The 19,537-nt window shown below is 45.0% G+C and overlaps 1 protein-coding gene and 1 long non-coding RNA gene across 16 annotated transcripts in view; one reads left to right on the forward strand and one right to left on the reverse strand.

Annotated features, from left to right (window-relative positions):
- Positions 1–19,537, forward strand: part of LOC101153190 (cyclic AMP-dependent transcription factor ATF-7) — a 121,635-nt gene that overhangs the window by 73,025 nt on the left and 29,073 nt on the right. For 8 of the 15 annotated variants that reach the window (XM_055357088.1, XM_055357090.2, XM_019038940.4 and 5 more), the window contains 3 exons: positions 2,862–2,958; positions 12,018–12,169; positions 17,876–18,013. In XM_055357088.1, coding sequence (XP_055213063.1) covers positions 2,862–2,958; positions 12,018–12,169; positions 17,876–18,013 — 387 coding nt within the window. The remainder of the gene's footprint in view (positions 1–2,861; positions 2,959–12,017; positions 12,170–17,875; positions 18,014–19,537) is intronic. The other 7 variants (XM_055357089.1, XM_004053239.5, XM_063693954.1 and 4 more) reach the window with 1 other exon arrangement.
- LOC129525693 (uncharacterized) lies at positions 12,235–18,308 on the reverse strand. The gene is made up of 3 exons (XR_008670122.2): positions 18,197–18,308; positions 17,089–17,223; positions 12,235–12,395 (listed from the first exon to the last, which is right to left on the reverse strand). It is a non-coding gene; the product is annotated as an uncharacterized lncRNA (long non-coding RNA).

Consider the following 19,537-nt stretch of genomic DNA (forward strand, 5'->3'; position numbering starts at 1 on the left):
GGGTTCAAGCCATTCTGCACCTGGCCTGGCGATCACTTTGACAGAAAGCTTCAGTAAACTTTTATTCTCCCCCTAGGCATATAAGATAAGAATTGTATTAGAAATAGGTTTCGCCATGTTGCCCTGGCTGGTCTCAAACTCCTGCGCTCAAGCGATCCACCTGCCTCGGCATCCCAATGTGCTAGGGTTACAGGTATGCGCCACCATGCCCAGCCTAGAGTAATATTTTTAAATTCATGAAATACATAGGATTACAAAAGAAATTAATGATATTATAATACGGTTTTCAAAAATATATGATAAAAAGGCCGGGCCACTGCACCGGCCAACATTGTAAGTACATTTTGAAAACTTACAGCCCTGCATAATCTACTACTTGTCATATCTCCTTAAAATTATATTTTTTGGCTGGGTGCAGTGGCTCACACCTGTAATTCCAGCATTTTGGGAGGTCGAGGTGGGTGGATCACCTGAGGTCGGGAGTTCAAGACCAGCTTGGCCAACATGGTGAAATCCCGTCTGTACTAAAAATACAAAAATTAGCCAAGTGTGGTAGCAGGCACCTGTAATCCCAGCTATGCAGGAGGCTGAGACAGGAGAATCGCTTGAACCTGGGAGGTGGAGGTTGCAGTGAGCCAAGATTGCGCCATTGGACTCCAGCCTGGACAACAAGAGCAAAACTCTGTCTCAAAAACAAAACAAAACAAAAAAAGATGGGGCATGATGGCTCACTGCAACCTCTGCCTCCCAGGTTCAAGTGATTCTCGTGCCTCAGCCTCCCGAGTAGCTGGGACTACAGGCATGCGCCTCCACACGCAGCTAATTTTCGTATTTCTTGTAGAGACGGGGTTTCACCGTGTTGGCCAGGCTGGTCTCGACCTGCTGACCTCAAGTGATCTGCCCACCTCTGCCTCCCAAAGTGCTGGGATTAAGGATGTGAGCCACTGCACCCAGCCCATTTTCTGTATTTTATACCTCAGTCTTAAAGGGCCAGGCATGGTGGCTCATGCCTATAATCCCAGCACTTTGGAAGGCTGAGGCAGGAGGACTGCTTTTGAGCCCACGAGTTCGAGACCAGCCTGGGCAACGTAATGGGACCCCCATCTCTAAAAAAAAGAAAAAAGAAAGAAAAAGAAAAAAGTGAAAAAATCTTAAGACTTTATTCATTGAGATTTATTCCTTATTTACAGTTTCCACCATCTGTGTTCTTCAGGCCATTCCTTTTTTTTAAATAGAGACAAGGTCTTACGATGTTGCCCAGGCTGGTCTTGAACTCTCGGGCTCAAGCCATCCTCACACCTCGGCGGAGATTGCGCCACTGCACTCCAGCCTGGGCGACAGAGCAAGACTCCGTCTCAAAAATAAATAAATAAATAAAAATAAAACATTTTTTATAGAAATGGGGTTTTGCCAGATTACCCAGTCTGGTCTTGAACTCCTGGCCTCAAGCAATCTGTCCACCTCAGCCTCCCAAAATGCTGCAATTACAGGCATGAGCCATCGCGACCAGCCTGGGATTTTGGATCTTAAATTGGCTTTAGTTGTAAATTCAGGTAAAATAAAGTAGTAGAAACAGTTTGGTATTGCTTTCCTGACAGGTAGGAGCTGGATGGGGCCAACTCCCGTGTATTTTGTTTGCAGTCAAGAAGAGCTTTGGAAAAGAAGGCTAAACGTATAGTATTTGGTGAGAAGTATACACGTGATGAAAAAAGTAAAAAGAGACGACTAACCAATCACCATTTTTAGAAGCAAAAAGACAAACGGAACCATGTTTCAGAGCCTCAGTGTGAAGGAGCTGTGGAAAACTGCAGCATCCGGGCTGTTACTGTGTTGCAGGCATGTTTTAATGAAGGAATACGGCCAGGAGCCTCAAAGGGACTTTTGAGAATATTATTCTTTTGAATTACTGCTGTTCATCTGTTCCCTTCACTCTCCCCCTTTTAAGAAGGGGTAGGAGCATAAATTATTGTCCAGTAACCCTATTTTACTTAATCATAAACTGGATAGACTTAGCCCACTTTTCTTCATTGTCCTTTCACCCAAATCCCAAAAAAATAAAATCTCTATACCATCTCCCTTTCTCTTCCCTCATCCTGCCTACAGGCTCCTCCCTACCCCTAAAAAAATATTTTTTCCTGGCATTTTTATTCTACCATTATATAGTCATCAGCATTGTACTGGCCTTTTTATGGCTGATGGAGCCCAGGCGGGCTGCCCAATGAGGGGAGACAGCATTTGGCCGATGGGGCTGGTATGTGCCGTTATTGCTGGCCATTGGGCCTTGCTGCTCTACAGCTCCATCCTGGCTCATTAAAACTCTGAGCCAAATAGCCATGCAGGCGCCTGCTGCAGCACTGTAGGGGCCAAGAAGTTAAATGGTTCTCCTAATCCTGCATAATTTATCTCCCTGTTAGCGCCCTCATAAAAGAGTCCAATTCAGCCCTACCATGGAGGGCTTCATTCTCAATTTCCTATTTTTGTGATGGCCAACTAGTGCCCAGCCCTTCCCTTCTCTATTATTATTATTAAAAATTGCTTCCCCTTGTTCAATACGAGTTTGCCTTAATGTTTTTTTCATTTGGAGCCTCCTACTTGGACCCCACTTCACCAACAATCTGTCCACTTCTGTTGTTTGGACCTGATATTACAGAGCAGTTGGTGTTGTGGTCTTCCCCATCTCCTCTTCTCCCTGCGTTCTAGCACCCTTTTTTCTCCATCTCTTCTCCTCTTCCAGTTTTTTCTCCCTCTCCAGTTCTTCTTTCCAGGGACCAATCTCATTGCAAGATGTTTGGTAGGACATTTTAAAAGGGCACCGAATCGGGTTTTTGTTTTTTCACATCTCCATTTCTGTTTCGTTTCAGAGATTTACAAACGAGGACCACCTGGCAGTTCATAAACACAAGCATGAGATGACATTGAAATTTGGCCCAGCCCGAACTGACTCAGTCATCATTGCAGGTATTTGCTGCCCCAAAAGCCACGTGCCTTGATACCACCAGGCAGTTAAGATTAATACCAGAGACCAGATGTACTGGGAGCTGTACTCCCTTTCTCCCATTAAGAGCCCTTATGTGATCTGCATTTAATCAGGAAAAAGGAACACTAAAAGCTCCCAAGTTTCTCTTGTACCCTCCACTCTATTTTTAATAACAAGGTTGTGTTCTGTGGTTTTTGAAGGTAGGTGTGTTGAGGTTTCGTCTTAGTTTTTTTTCAGTCTATTACCGTCTTTCTTTCTATTTATTAAGACTTTGAAAGATTTACAGACAAAAGATGCCTTTGACATTTTTGCCTACCCACAGCAAAGGGGTGAACAAAAGAATGCAAAAAAAAGCCAATCTAGCCTGGTTGCTTCTCTTCCACTGGGTGTCAGCTTTCCTCCAGCAGGCAGATTGTCAGTTCATAAATTCAACTTCCCTTGTGAACCCAGACACCATTGAGGGCACATTTCCAAAGCTCAAACAAGACATTTGGTCAGTGGGACTTTTCTGAGCCAATTTGGGTGACCTGGAACCTCTCAGCAGTTGTTTTAGATACTGTCTTGCTTGTATATGCCATTCTCAAGGGAGCCCTCTTAGCAACTGCTCTCAAACCAGGCAGCAATTCTGCTGTACCATTTTCAGCTAGGCAGATATACAAACCAAAGTGAGCTTTTTCTTTGGATCCATGAGAGGTTCTGATTTACCTCAATCTAAGCAAGCTTAACTCAATATTTAATTCCTAGGGTGTTTAGTTGGTGGTTATTACATTAGTTAATAACTCATTTAAGACACAGTTTCTCTAAGTATTACTAGCCAAAATGCTACCACAGACATGGAGAAGGAGAGACAGAACTTCCTCATCATACTTCCATACATGATGAAAGGGACTTACCACTTGCCTTTACAGACCTCCTATTCCTCATTAATTCAGCAGATATTTATTTCATATCTACTGTATACACCAGGCACGTTTGCTAGGAGCTTGTAGATTTGTAATCCTTAGGAAAAAGACATAAATGGGAACATTGTCGTCAATGATCCCTAAGAAAACCTGGGGGAAGATCAGGTGTGGTGGCTCATGCCTGTAATCCCAATGCTTTGGGAGGCCAAGGCAGGAGGATTGCTTGAGGCTGGGAGTTCGAGACCAGCCTGAGCAGCATAGAGAGACCTTGTCTCTACAAAAAATGTTTAAAAATTAGCTAAATGTGATAATGCATGGCTATAGTCCTAGCTACTTGGGAGGCTGAGGTGGGAAGATAGCTTGAGCCCAGGAGTTTGAGGTTATAGTGTGCTATGACCGTGCTACTACACTCTAGCCTAGACTACAAAGCAAGACCCTGTCTCTAAAAACAAAAGGAAAACCTGGGGGAGATCTTAGGGAATAGTGGATAGGGTATACATATAGGTCAGACATAATTAATTCAGGGCATATATTCATAAAAAAATTGTAGTATTTGCAGACAAGTATAAGTGAATACTACAAACTATGAATACTAAATGAGTTAATATTAAGTAGAATTAATCAGAGGAAGTTTATCTGAGAGGTAAATTTGGGGCAAGGTTATAAAGTTGGAGAGGTTATTCCAAATGGGTAGAAGGGTCTATACCAAGTCTCCAGGGCTGGTAAGAGAACTTGCTCCAGGATGGTCTCAAGGAGAAAACATGTTCTCCTGTTACTATTTGCTTTCAGTTCTGGAATGCTCATCTTGTTGCACATGACTTCAGCTATCATATATCTTCGCTGGTAATTCTCACATCTCCAGTTAAGACCTGGTGTGTCATATGTATCCCAACCCCTTATGTGAACACTTTTACTTGGCTGCCTTTCAAGTCTTTATGTCAATGACTGAACTTAACCTCCTTGTCTCCTAAACCAGCTCCTTCTCCTTTGTTATTCATTAATATCAGTATTCTCAAAATCTTGAGTTGTTTTATTCTTCAAATTCTTTCTATTCTATTCCTTCCTATTCTCCCTGCCATCACCTTCTTTATGCTTGGATTCCTCCAAAGTCTCCTAGCTGGCCTCCTTGATTAGTCTCTCATTCTAATCCATGTTGCATACATACTATTGAAAAGCCAGTCTTCCTTAAATTCTACTCTTCTAGTCAAAATCTATCGTTATTTTCCTGTTTTCTCTTTATTTATTTATATTTATTATTTATTTATTTATTTATTTATTTATTTATTTTTTGAGACAGGGTCTCACTCTGTTGCCCAGACTGGAGTGCAGTGGCGTGATCTCGGCTCACCACAACCTCCCCCTCCCAGGCTCAAGCGATTCTCCTGCTTCAGTCTCCTGAGTAGCTGGGATTGTAGGCGCGCGCCACTACCGCTCAGCTAATTTTCGTATTTTTAGTAGAGACGGGATTTCACCATGTTGGCCAGGCTGGTCTTGAACTCCTGGCCTCGAATGATCCACCTGCCTCGGCCTTCCAAAGTGCTGGGATTACAGGCGTGAGCCGCCGCCCTGGGCCCTTTTCTCTTTAAAGCTATTTAAGGCTGGACGCGGTGGCTCATGCCTGTAATTTCAGCACTTTAGAAGGCTAAGGCAAATGGATCACCTGAGGTCAGGAGTTCGAGACCAGTCTCACTAACGAGGTGAAAGCCCGTCTCTACTAAAAATACAAAATTAGCCGGGCATGTTGGCTCACGCCCATAATTCCAGCACTTTGGGAGGCTGAGGCAGGCATATCACAAGATCAGGAGTTTGAGACAAGCCTGGCCAACATAGCGAAACCCCGTCTCTACTAAAAATACAAAAATTAGCCAGGCGTGGTGGCGAGCGCCTGTAGTCCCAGCTACTCGGCAGGCTGAGGCTGAGGCAGGAGAATCACTTGAACCTGGGAGGCAGAGGTTGCAGTAAGCTGAGATCACACCACTGCACTCCAACCTGGGCGACAGAGCAAGACTCCATCTCAAAAAAACAAACAAAAAAAATACAAAATTAGCCTGGCATGGTGGTGCATGCCTGTAATCCCAGATACTTGGGAGGCTGAAGCAGGAGAATCGCTTGAACTCAGGAGGCGGAGGTTGTGGTGAGCCAAGATTGTGCCATTGCACTCCAGCCTGGGCAATAAGAGCAAAACTCTGTCTCAAAAAAAAAAAAAAAAAAGAAAGGGCTATTTACACCTGGATTTTCAGGCTCTTTATAACCTAGCACCATGGCATTCACCCAAGTTTGAATTTGTTTTTTTTTGTTTTGGGGGGTATTTTTTTCTTTTTTTTTTTGAGGCGGAGTCTCGTTCTGTCGCCCAGGCTGGAGTGCAGTGGTGCGATCTCCACTCATTGCAAGCTGCGCTTCCCGGGTTCACGCCATTCTCCTGCCTCAGCCTCCCGAGTATCTGGGACTACAGGCGCCTGCCGCCACACCTGGCTAATTTTTTTGTATTTTTAGTAGAGACGGGGTTTCACCGCGTTAGCCAGGATGGTCTCAATCTCCTGACCTCGAGATCTGCCTGCCTTAGCCTCCCAAAGTGCTGGGATTACAGGCATAAGCCACTGTGCCTGGCCGTTTTGGGGGTATTTTTTGGAGACAGAGACTTGCTCTGTTGCTCAGGCTGGAGTGCAGTGGCACAATCACAGCTCACTGCAGCCTCAAACTCTTGGACTCAAGCCATCCTCCCACCTCACCCTCCCCAGTAGCTGGGACTACAGATGTGCACCACCACACACCCAGCTAATTATTTTATTTTTTGTAAAGATGGGTTCTAGCTTTGTTCCCCAAGTTGGTCTTGAACTCCTCGCCTCAGGCAACCCTCTTGCCTCAGCCTTCCAAAGTGCTGGGAAGCGTGAGCCACCATGCCCAGCGAAGTACTTATTTTTGTACACTATGATGCTTTCTACATATATTAGTTTTATTTTCTCAACTAGAAAGCATTCTCAGCTGAGCACTCTGGCTGACACCTATAATCTCAGCACTTTGAGAGGCCGAGGTAGGAGGATCACTTGAGCCCAGGAGTTAGAGGCCAGCCTGGGCAATGTAGCAAGACCCCATCTCTACAAAAAAATTTTAAAATTAGCCAGGTGTGGTGGCGCATGCATGTAGTCCCAGCTACTTGGGAGTCTGAGGCAGGAGAATCACTTGAAGCCAGGAGATTGAGGTTACAGTGAGCTATGATCATGCCACTGCATTCACTGGATGACAAATCAAGACCTTGTCTCTAAAAAAGAATAAAGAAAGAGGAAAAAAGAAAACGTTCTCTGGGGCCTAGCGACACAGTGGCTCACACCTGGAATCCCAGTGCTTTGGAAGGCACAGGTAGGAGGATTGCTTGAGGCCAGGAGTTCAAGGCCAGCCCTGGGCAACATGAGACCCATCTTAACAAAAAATTTTAAAAATTAGCCTCAGGCCGGGCACAGTGCCTCACGCCTACAATCCCAGCATTTGGGGAAGCAGAGGCAGAATGATTGCTTGAGGCCAGGAGTCCAAGACCAGCCTGGGCAACACAATGAAGGCCCCTCTCTACCAAAAAAAAATAGCTAGGCATGGTGGCACTCGCCTGTACTCCCAGCTACTCAGGAGGCTGAGGTAGGAGATCACTTGCATTCAGGAGTTCGAGGCTGCAGTGAGCTGTGATTATGCCACTGCCTCCAGCCTGGGTGACGACAGAGTGAGACCCTGTATTTAAAAATACATACATACATACATAGCTATAATCATACCACTGCATTCCAGCCTGGGTAACAGAGTGAGACCCTGTATCTAAAAATAAATACATCATACATATATACATACATACATACATACATAAAATTAGCCGAGCATGGTGGTGCACACCTGTAGTCCTAGCTACTTGGGAGGCTGAGACAGAAAGATTGCTTGAGCCCAGGAGTTCAAGGTTTCAGTGAACCATGATCATGCCATTGCACTCCAGCCTGGGTGACAGAGCAGGACTGTCTCTTAAAAGAAAATGACCAAGTGTGGTGGCTCACACAATCCCAGCACTTTGGGAGGCTGAGGTGGGCAGATCACTTGAGGTCAGGAGTTCAAGACCAGCCTGGTCAACATGATGAATCCCCGTCTCTACTAAAAATACAAAAATTAGCTGGGCATGGTGGTGCGCACCTGAAATCCCAGCTACTTGGGAGGCTGAGGCAGGAGAATCACTTGAACCCGGGAGGCAGAGGTTGCAGTGAGCCAAAATTGTACCACTGCATCCAAACTAGGTAACAGAGTGAGACTCTGTCTCAAAAAAAAAAACCTGGGCACGGTGGCTCACGCCTGTATTCCCAGCACTTTGGGACACTGAGGTGGGTGGATCACAAGGTCAGGAGATCGAGACCATCCTGGCTAACACAGTGAAACCCCGTCTCTACTAAAAATACAAAAAATTAGCCAGGCATGGTGGCGGGCACCTATAGTCCCAGCTACTCGGGAGGCTGAGGCAGGAGAATGGCATGAACCCGGGAGGCGGAGCTTGCAGTGAGCCAAGATCATGCCACTGCACTCCAGCCTGGGCTACAGAGAGAGACTCCATCTCAAGGAAAAAAAAAAAAAAAAAAAAAGCCAGCCTGGGCAGCATAAAGAAACCCCATCTCTACAAAAAAAGACAAAAATTAGTTAGACATGATGGCGCACACCTGTGGTCCCAGCTACTCGGGAGGCTGAGGTGGGAGGATCACTTGAGCCTAGGAGGCAGAGGCTGCAGCGAGCCGAGATCGTGTCACTGCTCTCCCGCCTGGGTGGCAAAGTGAGATCTTGTCTCAAAAAAAGAAAAAAAAAGAAAAGAGGCTGGGTGCAGTGGCTCATGCCTGTAATCCCAGCACTTTGGGAGGCTGAGGCAGGCGGATCACTTGAGGTCAGGAGTTTGAGACCAGCCTGGCCAACATTGTGAAACCCTGTCTCTACTAAAAATACAAAAAATTAGCCGGGCATGGTGGCATGCACCTGTAATCCCAGCTACTCGGGAGGCTGAGGCAGGAGAATCACGTGATCCTGGGAGGTGGAGGTTGCAGTGAGCCGAGATCACATTGCTGCACTCCAGCCTGGGTGACAAAGCAAGACTCTGTCTCAAAAAAAAAAAAAGAAAGAAAAGAAAACATCATCTTAATTTTCAACAGCCAAAAGCCATATTTTCTTTTTTCTCCTGTTTTTTTTTGTTTTTTGTTTTTTGTTTTTTTTGAGACAGGTTCTGGCTCTGTCACTAGGGTGAACTGCAGTGGCACAATCTTGGCTCACTGCAACCTCTGCCTCCCAGGCTTAAGCCAATCTCTGAAAAAACTAGGATCACAGGCATGTACCACCACACCGGTTAATTTTTGTTGGTTGTTTTTGTTTGTTTGTTTGTTTGTTTGTTTGAGATGGAGTTTCATTCTTGTTGCCCAGGCTAGAGTGCAATGGTGCAATCTCAGCTCACTGCAACCTCTGCCTCCCAGGTTCAAGCAATTCTCCTGCCTCAGCCTCCCAAGTAGCTGGGATTACAGGCATGCGCCACCATGCCTGGCTAATTTTGTATTTTTAGTAGAGACAGAGTTTCTCCATGTTGGTCAGGCTGGTCTCGAACTCCCGACCTCAGGTGATCCACTCGCCTCGGCCTCCCATAGTGTTGGGATTACAGGCGTGAGCCACTGCACCCAGCCAATTTTTGTATTTTTTGAAGAGATGGAGTTTCACCATGTTGCCCAGGCTGGTCTTGAACTCCTGAGCTCAAGGGGGGATCCGCCTGCCTTGGCCTTCCAAAGTGCTAGGATTACAGGCCTTAGCCACTGCCCCAGCCTAAGAGCCATGTCTTAAATCTGGGCAGTACTCCTATATTCCTATCCCTCCCCTCCCCCAAACATATGCATGCTACAAGTGTATGCATGTAGCACCAAAACATATAGAAAGTATTCAGTAAAAACTTACTGATTTTTTTGGCTAGGCGCGGTGGCTCACGCCTATAATCCCAGCACTTTGGGAGGCCGAGGAGAGCAGATCACCTGAGGTTGGGAGTTCGAGACCAGCCTGACCAACATGGAGAAACCCCGTCTCTACTAAAAATACAAAATTAGCCGGGCATAGTGGCACGTGCCTGCAATCCCAGCTACTTGGGAGGCTGAGGCAGGAGAATCCCTTGAACTTGGGAGGCAGAGGTTACGGTGAGGCGGAGGTTGCAGTGAGCTGAGATGGCGCCATTGCACTCCAGCCTGAGCAACAAGAGGGAAACTCTGTGTCAAAACAAAACAAAACAAACACTTACTGATTTTTTTAGGATTCATTAGAGCAGGTTCAGGGTTCTCTGATGTATTTGCAGTCTGTTTGTTCACAAACCAGAGCCATTTGAAAATTAGAGGCCACCTGCAAAGTGAGGAATTAGGTTTAACACAGGAGAGCCTTTAAAAAACCAGAAATGAGCCTGAACAACAGGGTGCAGGAGAAGTTTGTTTGAACCTCATATCAAAGGTCTGAAAGTCCCTCCTCTGCCATAGCCATGCCCTTAGCTGCCCCCTCCTGTTCCACTTGAGTTGTGATTTTGGGTATGCCCTTACTAAAGTACTCTCTAAGCATAAAGGATGATACTACTTCTACTCACCCAGGGATGGAGGGAAAGTGGCTTTATCGTTAGCCAACCAAAGCTGCCAGAGTACCTTTTAAAACTATTTTGAGAAGTAGTGGTAACTTTTCCAAACACTCTGATTCAGAAGAGGTTTTGTTTAAATTTTTTTATAAAAATTGTGCTGTTTCCATGGAAAATCCGATTGGACTATTTTCAATCGATCAGGCTAGAAGGGGTGTTTTTGGGTTTTTTTGTTTGTTTTTTTGAGACAGAGTCTCACTCTGTCACCCAGGCTGGAGTGCAGTGGCAGTGATCTCGGCTCACTGCAACCTCCACCTCCTGGGTTCTAGAGATTCTCCTGCCTCAGCCTCCTGAGTAGCTGGGACTACAGGCACCTGCCACTATGCCCACCTAATTTTTGTATTTTTTTGTAGAGATGGAGTTTCACCATGTTGGCCAGGCTGGTCTCAAACTTCTGACCTCAAGTGATACACCCATCTCAGCCTCCCAAAGTGCTGGGATTACAGGCATGAGCCACTGCGCCCAGCCAAGAAGGGGTGATCTTAACCCCAGGTCTCACTCCTTAAAATATCATTTAAACATTGTTCTGTATTTCTGTCATTCATTCTAGCGGTTTGGGGTATGAGATGAATCCCTGAAGTAGCATGCCAAGGAAACCCATCGTAATAGAGTTAGGATCTGTGAACAAGATTCAGGTCTAAAAAAGCAGGATTGGGAGGGAGAATGTAAAATTCAAGTTGCTTAAAAAGTTCCCATGGGTTACCAAGAGCCTTTCTCTTCAGAAGGGCAGAGGCACTGTGTTGAGGAGAGACTCGTGCAGCCCCTGTGGGCATATTTTGGCTGGCAAATCTAAATCCGAATACCCTGGTTTCAGGAACTTGCTCTGGGCCTAGGTCTCTGTGAAATTAGGTCTATTGTTTACAGTTTCCTTTTCCAGCTCATGATCTTGCTGTCTTACTCCTCAGCCCCTAGATTTGCCTGGAATCCTTCAGAAGGTAACAGACCATTATTACCTCAGTGACCACTGAAAGACAAGGCACTATTTCTTACTCGGTAGCTTTAGTCAGCAAACTCAACCATCTGATCCTCAGTTTCTTCTCATCAGATTTTAACATCCATCTGCTTTTTCTGCTCACTTCAGACCTAGCAGGGAGTAAGTTTACAAAAGAAAATATTGCTTAACTATACTTGGTTTTCAAATCTAGAGGTTTCACAAAACTGTGTCACCTGTGTGGGTGGTTTGGTTTGGTTGGAGGTAAACAAGGTAAAACTAGCACTGAGAGAAAAGTGGGTACGTGGATAGTCACACAACAAAATACTGTTCAGTCTTCCCCCTGCTGGCTTTGAGACAACACAACACAGACACCCTCTGGTGGCCTACCACCAGCCTTCGCCTACTAGAGCTCCATTAAAGCAAATTTGCCCTAACACAAAGACTCTCTCCAAATCAAAAAGTACAAATGCATTCTCTATATACTATTTAATATCAGGTTTTAATTTCAGATCAAAACTAAAACAGTTTCCTTTTCTTTCATGTCTACAGATCAAACTCCTACTCCAACTAGATTCCTGAAGAACTGTGAGGAGGTGGGACTCTTCAATGAACTAGCTAGCTCCTTTGAACATGAATTCAAGAAAGCTGCAGATGAGGATGAGAAAAAGGCAAGAAGCAGGACTGTTGCCAAAAAACTGGTGGTATTCAGACCTAGGCTATTTTTATTGTGCTTTGGGATAATTTTCTTAATTGGTTAAAACACAAAATCATGGGCTTAGTAGAATAAAACCAGTAAAACCAGATAGTAGTCACTAATCCCAGTCAGCCATTCAGGTCTTTAGGAGTTCCAGATGATGGATCAGCACAAGTCTGTCGTCACCGAAAATTAGTCCTCTTGTTCTTCCAGGGGAGTATTAGTTTAATAATCTGTTTTTTAAAAAATATTTTTATTATAAATATGTTGAAGATGTTAAAAGGTGATAAATTACTCAGATTTTGTTGGATAACATATTTGTTGCCAAATTCCACTCTTTTCTGAGCTGATCAGACTTCTCAGCTACACTGTTTTTTTGAATCAGCAAGTCAATAAACATTTATCAAATTTCCACTCTTCTTTGTTTCAATATATGTGGTTTTTGCCTTTAAGTAGCTTTCTACTATTATTCAAAGCATTAAAGATAAAGAAGGATGTTCCTACTGTCTTTCAAAGGAGATCAACCAGGACGGTGAAAGAACTATAAACTACGTCACTTCGGGAACTTTTAAAGAAATCAAGTGGCCAAGCACATTGGCTCATGCTTGTTATCCCAGCACTTTGGGAGGCCAAGGTGGGAGGATTACAGGAGTTCAAGACCAGCCTTGGCAATAGCAGGACCTCCATGTTTACAAAATCAGTTTTAAAGATTGATCAGGCATGGTGGTGCATGCCTGTAGTCCTAGCTACTCGGGAGGCTGAAGCAGGAAGATTGCTTGAACCCAGGAGTTCAAGGCTGCAGTGAGCTATGATTGCACCACTGTGCTCCAGCCTGGGTGACAGAGTGAGACCCTATCTCTCTCTTTTTTTTTTTTTTTTTGAGACAAGAGTCTTGCTCTGTTGCCCAGGCTGGAGTGCAGTGGCACGATCTCAGCTCACTGCAAGCTCCGCCTCCCAGGTTCACGCCATTTTCCTGCCTCAGCCTTCCGAGTAGCTGGGACTACAGGCACCCACCACCACACCTGGCTAATTTTTTTTTATGTTTAGTAGAGACGGGGTTTCACCGTGTTAGCCAGGATGGTCTCGATCTCCTGACCTTGTGATCTGCCCACCTCGGCCTCCCAAAGGGCTGGGATTACAGGCATGAGCCACCACGCCTGGCCCGGAGACCCTATCTCTTAAAAAAAAAAAAAAAAACAGGCCAGGCGCAGTGGCTCACACCCGTAATCCCAACACTTTGGGAGGCCAAGGCAAGCAGATCACAAGACCAGCCTGACCAACATGGTGAAACCCCATCTCTACTAAAAATACAAAACTTAGCCAGGCGTGGCGGCGCACACCTGTAATCCCAGCTACTCAGGAGGCTGAGACGGGAGAATCACTTGAACCCGGGAGGCAGAGGTTGCAGTGAGCCGAGATCATGCCACTGCATTCCAGCCTGGGCGACAGAGTGAGACTTTGTCTCAAAATCAAGAAAGAAATTGAGCAAATTTTGGTTGGAAAAGAGATCTAGTGTGAACAAATTGCGATCTTCAAGAGTATTCATTAAAAGAGGGATTACATTTATTCCATGTGGTCCAAAGGTAGAAGTAGGACCACTGGGTGGAAGCTGTCACAAAATATGTTCAATTATATGTAGACCACTTAGTAGAGATATTGTAGAGGGGATTAAAATGCTGGAATCCCTTCTAATCCTGAGGCGCTATGATTCTCTGATTTTAGCCTTTATATAGTTCAGATCCCTAGATAATCCCTTAGTTTGGAAGACGAGAGGAAATACTTGAAGAAGCAGAGTCAAAGGAAGATAGTTCCGATGGAATAAGGGGCTTGGGGGAAAAAGAAAAATGCAAAGATCAAATTTTACTTTAGAATTAGAATTCTAGGTTATTGGTCACTATTTTTAAAATCAAGTCTGTGTTCCTGATTTTCTGGAATCATAAAAGATTCCGACATCTCTATCCCAAAACGTATATATAAACACATTAACCTCACAATTGCATGGTATAGTGAGGCATGGGATCCTATCAGAATATGGAATAGCTGGAACCGCTTCTATTTTTCCCTATATTTAAGAAAAAATGTCCATGGGAGCTCTTTCTTTCTAAGAGGGCATAGCAGGTAAATCAAGATAGTTATACATGACTTTTCCATCCAGTTTAAGTGGTAAGAAAGCAAGATAGTGTCTTTATCACTGGAGTTATTTCCAAGTTCCATAGATTTCTATGAGTTTCTTTTTATGCTATCTCCCTTAAACTAACAGAAAGAGGGCTGCGTGAGGCATGGTGGTTCACACCTGTAATCCCAGTGCTTAGGGAGGCCACTCAGGAGGATTGCTGGAACTCAGGAGCTCGAGACCAGCCTGGGCAGCATGGTGAGACCTATCTCTACAAAAAACTTAAAAATCAGCTGAGTGTGGTAGCACACGCCTATGATCCTGGCTACTTAGGAGGCTGAGCCTAGGAGGTCAAGGCTGCAGTTAGCCATGATTGAACCACTGCACTCCAGCCTGGGCAGTGGAACAACACCCTGTCTTTATTTATTTTATTTTATTATTATTTATTTTTTTTTTTTCGAGACAGAGTCTCCCTCTGTCACCCTGGCTGGAGTGCAGTAGCGCAATCTTGGCTCACTGCAACCTCCACCTCCCAGGTTCAAGCGATTCTCCTGCCTCAGCCTCCCGGGTACCTGGGATTACAGGTGCATGCCACGACGCCTGGCTAATTTTTTTGTATTTTTAGTAGAGATAGGGTTTTGCCATGTTGCCCAGGCTGGTCTCAAACTCCTGAGCTCAAGCAATCTGTCCACCTCAGCCTCCCAAAGTGCTGGGATTATAGGCGTGAGCCACCGTGCCTGGCCCAGACCCTGTCTTTAAATAAATTAATGAAGCAGGGAAACTCAGTAGCACATATTTGTAGTTCTACTTTTTTTCTTTTTTTTTTTTTTTTTTGAGACGGAGTCTCACTCTGTCATCCAGGTGGAATGCAGTGGTGCGATCATGATGACTCACTGCAACCTCCGCCTCCTGAGTTCAAGTGATTATCCTGTCTCAGCCTCCCAAGTAGCTGGGACTACAGGTCCGTGCCACCATGCCTGGCTAATTTTTGTATTTTTAGTAGAGACAGGGTTTCACCATGTTGGCCTGGCTGGTCTCGAACTCTTGACGTCATGAACCACCCACCTCAGCCTCCCAAAGTGCTGGGATTACAAGCATGAGCCTCTTTTTTTTTTTTGAGACAGAGCCTCACTCTGCTGCCCAGGCTAGAGTGCAATGGTGCTTGCAACCTCAAACTCCCAGGCTCAAGTGATCCTCCCGCCTCAGTCCCTGGAGTAACTAGGACTACAGGCACTCACCACCACACCCAGCTAATTTTTGCATTTATTTTTAGAGATGGGGTTTTGCCATGTTGCCCACACTGGTCTTGAACTCCAGGGCTCAAGAGATCCACTAGCCTCAGCTTCCCAAAGTGCTGAGATAACAAGCGTGAGCCACCACACCTGGTCTTGTAGTTCTGCTTTCAAATGGCAGAACTAGCCACAGTCTTTTGTCATTTTTTTTCATTCATTCATTCATTCATTCATTGACAGGATCTTGCTCCGTCTCCCAGGCTAGAGTGCATTGGTAGAATCTTGGCTCACTGAAGCCTCCACCTCCTGAGCTTAACCAGTTCTCCCACCTCAGCCTCCCAAGTAGCTGGGACTACAGGCGCGTACCACCATGCCTGACTAATTTATTTTCATAGAGACAGGGTCTCACTATGTTGCGCAGGCTGGTCTCAAACTCCTGGGCTCAAGCAATCCTCCCACCTCGAACTCCCAAAGTGCCGAGATTACAGGCATGAGCCACCACACCTGTCCAAGAAAGGGTTTTGCTATTTGCACAGGCTGGTCTAGAATTTCGGGCCTCAGGTGATCCTCCCACCTTGGCCTCCCAAAGTGTTGAGATTACAGGCATGAGCCACCACACTTGGCCTATGAGGGATTTTATACCCAATTTATTATAGGCACATTCAAGAAAATTAGCTTCCCATAAAAAGCTTTAAGTCTTTTTCATTGCCATTTTAGCTCAGTTGACACTTCTGGAAGACTAGTTTATAGTCAGCCCTTTCCTCACTGGACATTCCTTGGTGTTTCCTCCTGCCTGTACAGGAGTGGTCTTTACTTCCCCTTAATGAGAAGTACAGGCTCAGTGGAAGAGTCTCCAGAAGTGTTTAATGAGCGTGGAACTTTGCTGAACCACAGCTTTGCTAGGAGATGCCCTAGAGGATTTCAAATCTATGGTTGTATTTACTTAGAGGCTTCTCCTTCCCACTAGTCTCTGACTTAAGAGATCTCAGAATTAGCTCAATTGGACCTGACATCTTAGCTATGTAGAAAAAATGAGGCAGAAATGAAGCTACCTTTGCTGTTGCTCACCCTCCTCAGATTGGGGAAAATGAACCACTACTACCTTCTCTAATGTAGTAGATATCACATTATCTTTAATTTACTCAGCTAGCTATCAAGAAGGTTTCTAAGGGTTAGGGTAGCAAGGGAAGATCTTGAAACAAGCAGTTGCTTCACCAAGAAACCTGGGATACAGGATAGATAGAACAAAGGATCCACTTTGTTATGAAACTGAACTGCAATGCCAACCCTCCTATCCTGGTGCAGTGTCAAGGCCATTATCTCAGATGGTTTATTGTTCCCTGCAAGGCCGTTTACAGCTCCACAGTTCTGTGAGGTGATTGCATCACTGCCAGGAAAGTGCTCTCTTTCCTTTCTGGTTTTCTCCAGTCTTGCTCCTAAGACCAAGTTGTCATTTATTTCACCAATCAGATGATCAGCCTTTCTTTTCTGTTACCCCAAACCCCTTGTCTACCTGATACATCCAGCACCATATTTTGGGGTGAGATCACCATCAAGCATGGTGACTTCCCCAGAAAATACCTTTCCTATCTGGTTTGCAGTACTTGAATAGCCAGTTTGTCTTTGTTTGCTTTTGGTAATTGGGTAATCCTTGTTGGCAGAGAAAGTGTTCACAGCTCTCCAGTGGCCAGCAGATTCAGGAATTATTTTGATTTCCTGAAAAATATTATCATAATATTTGCATGGATTTAAATGGCATTTTTTTTTCAGGTCTTTATAAATATTTGTTTACCATTGGTGAAGCAGGTATTATCTTCATCTTATAATTGGGGAAACAGAAGCCCTGAGAATTACCGACAAAATGATTTGGCCAGAATTGTACATAAAACATAAGGGGCCCATATTTCTTGGCCGGATGCAGTGGCTCACGCCTGTAATCCCAACACTTTGGGAGGCTGAGGCAGGTGGATCACCTGAGGTCAGGAGTTCGAGATCAGCCTGACCAACATGGAGAAACCCCATCTCTATTAAAAATAAAAAATTAGCTGGGCGTGTTGGCACATGCCTATAATCCCAGCTACTTGGGAGGCTGAGGCGGGAGAATCTCTTGAACTCGGGAGGTGGAAGTTGCAGTGAGACGAGATCACACCATTGCACTCTAGCCTGGGCAACAAGATCAAAACTACGCCTCAAAATACAAAACAAAACAAACATAAGGGGCCCACATTTATTTGACATGCAGTTCAGTGCATTGAATAAGAGCAGAACTTCTTAGAAGCATATTCCCTTATCTTGGAAATGGGAAAATATAGATTCAACCTGAAAGGAATCATAGGGTTAAACTCTGTTCATTTTTCTTTCACAACAGGCTGCTGCTGGGCCCCTTGACATGTCTCTGCCTTCCACACCAGACATCAAAATCAAAGAAGAAGAGCCAGTGGAGGTAGACTCATCCCCACCTGATAGCCCTGCCTCTAGTCCCTGTTCCCCACCACTGAAGGAGAAGGTAAATTCTCTACCAAGGATCATCTCAAATGTTAATTGATAAAGTTTTGATTCGTTAATTGTATAAATAGTGTGTCCTAACTACTCAGGAGGCCAAGATGGGAGAATCACTTGAGCCCAGAAATTTAAGACCAGCCTGGGCAACATGGAGAAACCCCATCTCCACTTAAAATACAAAAATTACCTGGGCGTGGTGGAGCATGCCTGTAGTTCCAGCTACTTGAGAGGATGAGGTGGAGGATCACTTAAGCCCTGGAGGTTGAGGCTGCAGTGAGCTGTGATTGCTCCACTGCACTCCAGCCTGGGCAACAGAGTGAGACTGTCTCAAGAAAAAAAAAAAAAGTATGTATTATAGGAGGACCGATTGTATTTAAAGGAATGTTATTTAGAAGATTTATATAAATTATACCTATTCTCCTTCCCAGCAATTCCACTTATAAGTCTATATGGAAGAGAAATTAGTGCATATGTCTACCAAAAGAAGTATGTTAGAATGTTCATAGCAATTGTATTCTTTTTTTGTTGTTGTTGTTGTTGTTGAGACAGTCTCACTCTGTCACCCAGGCTGGAGTGCAATGGCGTGATCTTGGCTCACTGCAACCTCTGCCTCCCAGGTTTGAGTGATTCTCCTGCCTCAGCCTCCCAAGTAGCTGGGACTACAGGTGCGTGCCACCACGCCCGGCTAATTTTTGTACTTTTAGTAGAGATGGGGTTTCACCACATTTGTCAGGCTGGTCTCGATCTCCTGACCTCAGGCGATCTGCCCGCCTCGGCCTCCCAAAGTGCTGGGGTTACAGGATTGAGCCACCGCGCCCGGCCAGCAATTGTATTCTTAATAGCCAAAAATCAGTCAGGCACGGTGGCTCATGCCTGTAATCCCAGCACTTTGGGAGGCCGAGGTGGTGGAATCACTTGAGGCCAGGAGTTCAAGACCAGCCTGGCCAACATAGTGAAACCCCATCTCTACCAAAAATACAAAAATTAGCTGGATGTGGTGGTGTGTGCCTATAATCCCAGCTACTCGGGAGGCTGAGATAGGAGAATTGCTTGAACCCAGGAGGCCAAGGTTTCAGTGAGCCAAGATTGCACCATTGCACTCCAGCCTGAGCGACAGAGCGAAACTCCGTCTCAAAAAAAAAAAAAAGTGAACTGATAATTACACAGCAATGTGAGTGAATCCCACAAACATATCCAACAACAACAAAAAAGTCATACACAAAAGTACATACTTATAAAATTCAAGAAGAGGCAAAACTGTTTGACAATGATAGAACTCAGGATAGCATTTACCTCCTGTGAAGGAATGGTGTGGATTGGAAAGGGACATAGAACTTTCTGGGGTGCTGGAAATGGTCTGTATCCTGATTTTACATCTGTAACAAGTCATCTTGTTTTTTTTTTCTTTTGAGAGAAAGTCTTGCTCTGATGCCCAGGCTGGAGTGCAGTGGTGCAATCTCAGCTCACTGCAACGTCTGCCTCCCAGGCTCAAGCAGTTCTCTTGCTTCAGCCTCCCAAAGTGCTGGGA

Source organism: Gorilla gorilla, chromosome 10 (genome assembly GCF_029281585.2).
Source record: "Gorilla gorilla gorilla isolate KB3781 chromosome 10, NHGRI_mGorGor1-v2.1_pri, whole genome shotgun sequence".
Taxonomy (NCBI): Eukaryota; Metazoa; Chordata; class Mammalia; order Primates; family Hominidae; genus Gorilla; species Gorilla gorilla.